The 9,916-nt window shown below is 36.2% G+C and overlaps 1 protein-coding gene across 1 annotated transcript; it reads right to left on the bottom strand.

Moving 5' to 3' along the window:
* Positions 1-1,736: 1,736 nt before the first annotated feature.
* On the bottom strand, positions 1,737-8,990 carry tgoln2 (trans-golgi network protein 2). The gene is made up of 4 exons (XM_052563744.1): positions 8,749-8,990; positions 6,676-7,529; positions 6,510-6,593; positions 1,737-3,296 (listed from the first exon to the last, which is right to left on the bottom strand). The coding sequence occupies exons 1-4, from the start codon at positions 8,795-8,797 to the stop codon at positions 3,294-3,296; spliced, it is 990 nt and encodes a 329-aa protein (XP_052419704.1). The 5' UTR covers positions 8,798-8,990; the 3' UTR covers positions 1,737-3,293.
* Positions 8,991-9,916: the final 926 nt, after the last annotated feature.

Consider the following 9,916-nt stretch of genomic DNA (forward strand, 5'->3'; position numbering starts at 1 on the left):
CAAAATTTAAAAAGCACAGAACATTCACAAATGCATACAAAATTCAGAAATGCACACAAAATTCAGAAATACACACACAATTCAGAAATGCAAACAACATTTACAAATGCACTCAAGATTCACAAATGCACAGGACAAGATTCAGAAATGTATTTCTGATGCACACACACATATATCTTGATTTACAAACTGCTTGCGGTCTGTGAACTTCACTGCATTTTTTTAAACAGGGAATTGTCAGCAACCAATCAGATATCTCCCTTCTTTTAGCCAATCACAAGAACGCACTCCACGTGGGGGATTGTTTACTTATGAGCCAATCACATGAATGCTTTCACACAGCATGATATGCCTGTGGTGCTGCATATTAAAGCCAATATGAAATTGTATGAAAATACAGATGTTTAGATTACAATTCAGGTTTACTTTTTTATAATTTTTATATCAATTTATAAATGTCTCAATACATATAGCCCAGTGACTGCAGAAAAAAAGTTAACCATGGATTCATAAATTTGCAATAGGAAATTATTTAATTTTATTTAAATATTTTAATGAAAGAAAAAAAAATACACCTTTTTGAATATTTAAATACATCTAAATATACTTTTGGATGCAATATAGAAGTCACTTTAATTATAATAATTCGGTCCCTACATGAAGAGAGAGTTAGTGGTCCACTGCAAGAGGAAAGTGACTCTCCGGCTGCGCAAAGTGAGTCACCGGCTGCATGAGGAAAGTGAATCGTTCGCTGAGGAAAATGAGTCGTTCGCTGCGTGACTCGTGAGGAAAGTGAATCTTTCGATGAGGAAAGTGAGTCGTTCGCTACGAGAGGAAAGTGACTCTCGGAAAGTGAGTCTCCTGCTGCGCAAAGTGGGTCGCCGGCTGCGTGAGGAAAGTGAGTCGTTCGCTGCGCGAGGAAAGTGAATCGTTCGCTGAGGAAAGTGAATCGTTCGCTGCGTATGGAAAGGGAGTTGTTCGCTGAGGAAAGTGAGTCGTTCGCTGATTGGCTCATAAGTAAACAATCCCCCACGTGGGGTGCATTCTTGTGATTGGCTAAAACAAGGAAGATATCTGATTGGTTGCAGATCATTCCATGTTTAAAAAAAAGGCATTTGTGTGTCGAGCCAAGTCAGGGGAGTCTCAAAATTCACACACGAATGCAGTGAAGTTCACAGACCGCAAGCAGTTTGTAAATCAAGATATATGTGTGTGTGCATCAGAAATACATTTCTGAATCTTGTCCTGTGCATTTGTGAATCTTGAGTGTATTTGTAAATGTTGTTTGCATTTCTGAATTGTGTGTGTATTTCTGAATTTTGTGTGCATTTCTGAATTTTGTATGCATTTGTGAATCTTCTGTGCTTTTAAAATTTTGTGTGTGCATTTGTAAATTTTGTGCGCATTTGTGTATCCTGTGTGTCTATTTATGAATCATGTGTGTGCATGTATGAATCCTATGTGTGCATATGTGAATGAAGAGTGTGCATTTATCTTTATTAAAACTCTTTTGGCTCCATACTAGTTTACATATTAGTTTTTAGATGCAGTCGATTTAATAAAAAAATTTATATTTCAAAAGGCTTATTTAGCTTTATTTTAGTACTTCAACTTACAATGTTGAATTAAAAAATTCTGAAGTTTATTTTTAATTTCATGGAATGTTTATTCAAGTTTTTAGTTTCATTTTTTAGTCTCAGTTCACAATAATAACCCAGGTGACAAGAAGACACCAGTCAGAGGAAAAGTCAAACCTTTATTCCATCTCTTTTCATTGTAGAAAGAATATCACTTGTGAAAAAGATTCAGAAGTGATAAAAGATTGACCACAGTAAATAGGCAAGTTAACCCCCCTTCATATATGTTTACCCACTCATTAATTCAAAATAGCTCAAGAATTTCAAGAAAACCGGTTGTGCAAAGCCACTGGTTCGATGTCAAATCATCAATCACAGGATTAACAGAATACAATGGGAATTACAGTAGGCACAACAGTGTGTGACCATGTTTGAAATCACACCAAATAAAACATCCACAATATTTTCCACTTATAGTAAAAGAGAGGAGTATGGATGTCTATCCATTTGTTTCTCATTCCTGGGCATCATCTAGATTTGGCACAGAAATCTTGCTTCATAAATCAAGCGTGGGTAATTATAATCCTACTGTACACCAAAAACAATCTTCTTTCAAATGCACCATTGACTGCTGCGAACAACAACGGCAGTTTCTTCATCAGCTAAACAGTGGACTGACTCCAGAGCTGGATGGCTTCTTTCAACATTAAAGTCACTGGAGTCAAAGCTTTCAGAAGAATGAAAAGTGCAAAATCAGGGCTGTAGTTTTTTTCCCTCAACGACTACAAATGCAGAAAAAACATTTGGAAAACCCCAAATGAACCACTGACTGACAGATTCAAATACAATATAAACAGACTCAAACCCCTCTCCAACACCTGCATTCAATTTGCAATTAATATCCAGCTTTTATTGCTTTAACCCCTTATAAATTATAGTATGATTTGCTAAATTCGAATGACATTTTTCTCTGACTCATTAAATTAGTTTTGTTCTCTGCCTGTGAAAAGGGCAAATATGAATCTGAACTACTAGTCTAACTGGGCTAGCAAATAAAATCCTTTCTGCTGAGCTCTTCAAAGCTAATTTAGCATTCACAGAGCAATTAAGATGTTTTCATGGTGCTTTGAACATCTTCAACATAAGAACAAAAGCTTGCCACTCCTTTTCTAATCCACACCTGTAGAAAGAATTCACCCGTCCCAAAAAAACGAGAAAGGAGTGTTACAACAGCCCTCCGAACATTTTAAAAACTCAATCATTCCCAATCTCCCATTAAACATCAAGAGCAGCCAACATTTACTTTCAAAAATATACATATCGGTTCCTTCTGTATTACACATTTCGCCCAGCAATAAATTGAGAACAAGAAAAAAAAAATAAAAACTGAAAAACAACCACGTAACTAACAAAAAAGGCTCGGAAATTAAATTGAACAAGAGGCCACAGAACAAAATGTACCGCAGTTTTCGTAAACACGCTAAACCTGACTGAAGATCCTGACCCCAGACGTTTTAGAACTACGAGAGACACTGTTTTCATATACCTGACATGCTACGGATGGATGACTGTTTGTCATTATTAATATAATTTTGGATGAGTTAGTGACAGTTTCGCTGAGTGGTGATATAAGTCTCATTATGGATCATTCAAGTTTCAAAATCACAGTTGAAATATTTCGATTCATCCACCGCTGACTCATCTGACTGGGTTTCCTCACTGGAAAAAGAATACAGAACACACAGTTACATTTCAATTCAAATGTAAGAGAATTGATTGATTTAACAACTAGACTAATAAAAACTATAATAAAGTGGCAATAACTGCTTTTCCACCATCAGACAGAATGGGATCGAAGAACGATAAGGAGTTCAATTTCGGCTGACGGTGGAAAAGATGCAAAATCAGAGTGTTGTTCTCATGATTTCAATTATATTACATTATATTGTAGCACAACATAATCAGGTTACATTCAACTAGCGAGCTTTTTGTTTAGTTGCATAATCGAGTTTAACTTGAATTTGGGTTAGTGCCAAATAAGCATTTATAACAGAAAGCATTTAAAAACACAGCTTAAAACATTTTTTTGAAAACCTTTCATAACATTAAGAAACCTACAATTTTCTAAAATTCAGGGCTCTCTCAAAGGGTCACGTGGTGTAACAATAAAAAGTGAAAACTAATAATTTTTTCCTTAGACTGATTTATTATAAAACTTAAAATGTACTCTCATATATATTCAAGATGTTTTTTTACAAATATAATAAAAGTTTTGGGGAGTTTTCACACCACGTGACATTTTACTTTCTGAACGAACTTTGTCTCGTCATAAAAGGTCAAACGAGGGTCTACACAGCTCCTCTCGATGAAATCATGTCCTGTTTTATGTTTTTCATTTCATTTCCTTTATGTTGGTCACACAACATGACTGTAAAATTTTAAAAACTTAAGTCCGCTAAAATCAAAGTGGTTTTGTTCAACATATAAAAGCTTTATTAAGGCGGTCATGAACTTAGAAATCGGAATTCTCTCGATCGTCTGAAATACAAGAGGTTGAGGTTTGAGTCATAAAAACATTCTGTACGTTTCAGAACTCAACAAACGCAGGTCTACGCAGAAACCATGCGATGAAACGTTATTTTTAATGTAGTTCCAGACCGTGTCGGTAAGAAAGTCATCCTTTGTTCTGGTCATTCTCGTAATCACTATTGCATTATCTGTCTTTACAGATGCACTGAGCCATGCGTTTCTGACCTGCGTCACTGCAGTGTCCATCTATAATGAACGTACGCTGTCAAACATACACTTCATAACTGTTAGTCAATCAAAGTTGTGCGTTTTACTTCCAAATCTTCGATCTGCAACTCTATTCAAACTAGGGATGTCAAATTTCGATTATTTCCATGATCGATCGTCGTTTAAATTAACGATCAATTAATCGATTAATCGTTAACCATAATACTGCAAAATGCATCTATTGCAGGCACGCAGTCAGCGGTATGACAGGATGTGCAAAAGCCACACACACACACAAAACGCTTTCTCACTTGAATTAAAGAGGTTTTAGTCTGAATAAAATGCTAGTAGCAGGATTATAAAATGAATAGATGCGATTATGATCATTTGATAAAATGAAGAGAGCGCGCCATACTTTTGAGGTCATTTTACTTTGTTGACAGTTTCCAATCCCGCACGGAGAACGCTGAACGCGCATCTTTAAATGGTTTTGTGGTGCTCGTTGTTGTATTTTAAAGCACAATTGCAATGTTTTCAACTGACATTATTGTATAAAATTATCCGAAATGTGGAGCGCGTGTGACTGCGCTGCACATTAAGTGAACTACATCGGCGCTGCTGCACCAAAATACAGTTGCTCACATTAATTTGATCCTGCTGGATTCTGTCCTAGAAAATGTCAGATTTTTAAAAATCCGGCATACAGCGCATTAGATCGTGACAGTGCATGCGTGCAGACGAGGATGAGCGAGCGCGGCTTTGGCTAGATTTATTTGGAGGTTATTGCTCATGTCTCATTCGGCACAAATCGAAATGTTTCCATATTCGCAATGTATTTGAATGTTAAACTATTATTTATAATGTAAACTAGGCTTGTACTTAACACGCATTCGCATATAGACGGAAAAGATGATCCTCTTCATATGAGCAAAAACGTCCTTGGCATAACAGCAGAGTGGACCGGTATACTACGGTCTATTTAAACTGAATGCTCCAGGATTATGTCGGTCACAGCGCCTATTAATCGCTGTTTTGAATCCAGCAATTATTTATTTAGAAATGATAAGATCTGATTATGACAAGTGTGGTATAAAAGCTTTGTTTATTAGAGGAATAATAGGTTAACTGGAAAATGTTAGATCGCGACCATGCTTTTGGACCCCATAGTCTTCATTTACGCGGCTTTTTTCTGGTTTGCCGGTTGGTCACGAATTTCCACAAATTCAGTATATTTAGGCATTGTTTCTTTTCCTAAATCTTCATAGTCTAACCCTCTAATTTCCCAGGTTTATTTTATTATCTTTCGCTTTTAATAACTGTTTTCGCATCTCTTACTGTGGTAAACATGGGAAGGGAAATTAAAGATTTCATGAATTAAGAATTCGTTCAATTTATTAATTTGTTCCCTTATTTCACTTAAATCATGGGTTATTTAGGGAACAAACTTAATGAAACATGGACAATTGCCACATTAATAATTCGTAGGAATGAATTAACAAGTTGTAGGAATGAATAGACTACCTGTCCTGTCACTGTGTCCCGCAGCCCTGCAAAGCGCACGATATAAAACAGTTATCTGATGAAATGATTAGTAACTACATTTCTATTGCATTTAATATTGAAGAACTTTTATGTTGTTTCTATTTTAATGTACTTTAAAGTTTAAATCACATTAAAAGCTTAATTTGTACATTGTGAATGAATGATGATGCTTTTATATATCGTCACCGTCACTCACAGCCGCTCGCACGTGTTGAGTGCGCATGAGCCGCACGCAGCCCAACATTGAATCGGTTAACCGACCATCGATAGCCTTAATCGATTGCATCTCTTATCGACAATTAATCGATCATCGATTAATCGTTGACATCCCTAATTCAAACAGTGCGTTTTGATGAGGTGGGTTAAAAACAAGACTGGAAATAGCCTATTGCTTCTTAATTACGATGTTTTTTGACATAAAATCTATATAACATTATAAGTGGCCATCAGAGAACAAAAAAAAAAGACAGTTCATGACGCGTTTAAACTACTTCATTTTATATTTTTCCTTCAATATGATATCATGACAGATTTATCACCATGGAATGTTTTACTTTATGCTTAATAAAGACATCATAAAAAAAAATCCTATTAATGTATGATGTATTGTTCTAATATTTTTAAATAAGATGAATGGATAGGAGTCTTATTTACATTCTGGTCGAGTTTGTGGTAATCGGATGTCTTGGGTCTCCGTGTGCCTCTTGATCTCCGGCCTTCAACCACGAAGGCAATGATCTGCCGGCAAAATTAAAGAAATGACGGTCATTTAACTGCCATTTGACATCTTTAAAATACACAAGCAAACAGAGCCACGGACCTTGCGCTTGTTGTGACTGGCGATATACAGCACAGCCACCAGTATAACGGCACACACCAGATAGGCAAAGAAGTGGCTGTTCTCTGTATTCTCCTCTTGTTGATAAACGTTCGCTTTATTGTCCTTCTTTTCTGTTTTGCCCTTAACTGTGTCCTGTTCATTTGATTCATCAACCCTAAGGTCATCAACGTCTCCATCTTCTTCAGGTCCAGGTGAGTTCTCGGTCTCATCTCCATCACCTTCAGAAGGATCAGGGCTGTTGTCGTCGTCGTCTTCAGGCTCATTGTTTTGTTCAACTGTGGTCAGTTTCTTGTCACTTTGCTCCTCTTGACCGGTTTCATCATCTTGGTTTGGTTGTTTTCCACTGTCTTCAGCAGGTTTAGTGCCTGCTTGTCCATCATCTACTTTATTTTGTCCTGCTGTGGTCGTCTTCTCTTTAGACTCTTCTTTTAATGCAGCTCCTTCAGATTCATTGTTGTTTTCTTGCTTGTTTGTTTTATCTTGGGTATGTGTCTTCACGTCGTCTTCATTTCCTTCATTTTTTGATTCACCTTCATCTTTTTTAACAATTTCCGGGGCGGGGGCTTCTTTAACATCTTCAGTTGTGGTTACACTCTTTTCATCGCTTGCTTTATTAGTTTTGCTTTTAGTTTTTTCAGGATTTTCAGGGCCATCTTCCTTATTGCTGGCAGGTGGGCTCTCCGGTTCTTCATTTATGTTTTTATCAATGCTGTTACCTTGATCCTTTGTAATTGAAGCCTCTCCTTCATTACTTTTTAGCTCATTTGCAGCTGTGCTGGGTGAAACAGTTGTACCCTCTTCTGCATCAGAATTCTTCACTGGTTTGGAGTGAACTGGAAAATATCACAAATCAGAAACATCACAATCAAATTTTGGTCATAACACACACAGTTTAAGTTGATTGTTTTATCAAAACCTTAAAGGAAAGAATCGTGTCCCTTGTTCTTAGCAGGGCTCGACAGTGTGAGCAGTACACTATAAAAATGCAACTAGAGATACTGAAAAACAATAAATAATTATATTTTGATTAGTCAACATTAATAAAGAACTAGTACAACAATTAGCTTATTGCATATTGTTAGTTAATGTTAACCTGCTTTAACTAATATTAACTAATGGGCCCTTGTTTTAAAGTGTTACCTATTGTTCTTCCATACTTTTAACATTAACCTTTTGTACGCTAATCTTGAAACATTTGTTTACTTCATATTTGTGTGTGTTTCTTTTTAAATAAATAATTTCTTGAATAAAATATTTTTTTATAAAATTATTTAACCTGTTAGGAGGACAACACTTTTTTTTCCACTAACTAAATTATACATTGTGATACCGTGACAAAAGCTTCAACGATTATTGTGAAAACCTTCACATATATAATGTGACTATACATCATTTATTAAATAGTCTTGAAACAAAACTATTGAACCTTGTGTACTTCCTGTATTCTGATCAATTTAATAATTGTGTTTGTAAATGTCTCCTTATATCCCTAAAATTAAGCTAAAACACATAATTTGAAAATTTGATTATTTTAATGCGCTCCTAGATTTGTGCGCTCTTTGAGGAAAAGCTTTGGGTCAGGCCCAGCTTACACTTGCAGGATCATTGCCAAGGCGCCTGTAAGCTTTTCTGGTGGCATATCACCTTACTCATAGCCTCCATGTTGGTTTTCTACTTATTTTGTTCATCTGTCTTTATGTTTTCTTACCGATGTATTAAAAGATTACGGTAAATAGGACACACGCACTCAGATATGGCAACATGTGAACAATGGCGAGCACAACCAGGAAGTCAATCCTATTTACATACATTTCGAAAGCAGGAATGTGCCTCCAAAATTGTTGCGTGTTACACAAAGTGGAAAAAATGTCGTACTTTAGCCAACAACACGTAGAACAGTAGCGGAGATATTCTTTTTATCTCCAAATACTGTGCGCACCAGGACGATGATTTAGAGGTAAACATGTCATGAGATTTATCAATCTATATTGTCTCCCAATCCCACAAACATCATGCGAATATTACTATAACTAATGCAATACACTAGCTTACCTTGATAGAAGCAGAGGACAACGATAAACAGCGTTGATAAGCGCATCATGGCTTCAGACAGTGACACAGTGCCACGAGTTTCACAACGCGTCGACGAGGACCAATAATCCTTTATCTCGATCCTGACTGTGAAACCAAAGGCTGTGTCCTAAAGTGACGTGCGCACACTCCGGAGTGCGCATTTGAAGTGCGATCTCGTCACAGCGGCGCGACGAAGGCTGTCCCAAAGTGAAGTGCGCGCACTCCGACGTGCGCATTTGATTTGAAGTGCTATTGCGTCACGACTCAAGAGGAGCTCTTCAGTATTTTTTGTGCATGTCCTGCCGTGTCATATTTTCTAATGTTAAGATTGCACCCCTATCTTCATAAGTGTTTACATTTCCTCTTGTTTTAGGACTTTTCTTTAGAAAATGAGCCTGCTGGGGAAGGACTTACAAAATACAAATTAAGCAAGTTAATACACACATTTTTTTTTCCTGAAATTAATTGTGCTGTTGTTGTTAAAGGGATAGTTCACTTTAAAATAGAATTTTGGTATGTTTACATTGGTAATGGTTACCTCCAGAACGGTTTGACCTAAAAATATCAAAATGGGAAATACTGCGGAAACAAAGAAACCTACATCTTGGATGCCCTTGAGGTAAGCTAAAACATATCAACATTTTATTTGAAAGTGAACCATCCCTTTAACAGGCATGATTTATTTGCTCTGATTTAAGATTGCAAGTGTTCTGGGACAGGACAGGTGAGGGAGTGAGGGAAGACGTCAATATTTCAGAGAGAGAACGAGGAGAGAATAGACAGACTGTTTTCTCATCTTGAGATAATGGTTACAAATTGGGAACATTCAATTTCGGTAACACTTTAGAATAATGGTCTATTATTTAATGTTACTTAATTTATTAATTAACATGAACAAATAATGAACAGTACATTTATTACAGTATATTCATTAATCTGTGTTAATGTTTGTTAATGAAAATACAGTTATTCCTTGTTAGTTTTCATGCTAATTCACTGTGCTTTAACTAATGTTAACAAGCACAACTTTTGATTTGAATAATGCATTAGTAAATGTAAAAATTAACAAACTTAATAAATGCTGTAGAAAGATTATTCTTGCTTAGAACATGTTAACTAAAGGACCATTATTTTAAAGTGTTACCTC

Source organism: Carassius gibelio, chromosome B8 (assembly GCF_023724105.1).
Source record: "Carassius gibelio isolate Cgi1373 ecotype wild population from Czech Republic chromosome B8, carGib1.2-hapl.c, whole genome shotgun sequence".
Classification (NCBI taxonomy): Eukaryota; Metazoa; Chordata; class Actinopteri; order Cypriniformes; family Cyprinidae; genus Carassius; species Carassius gibelio.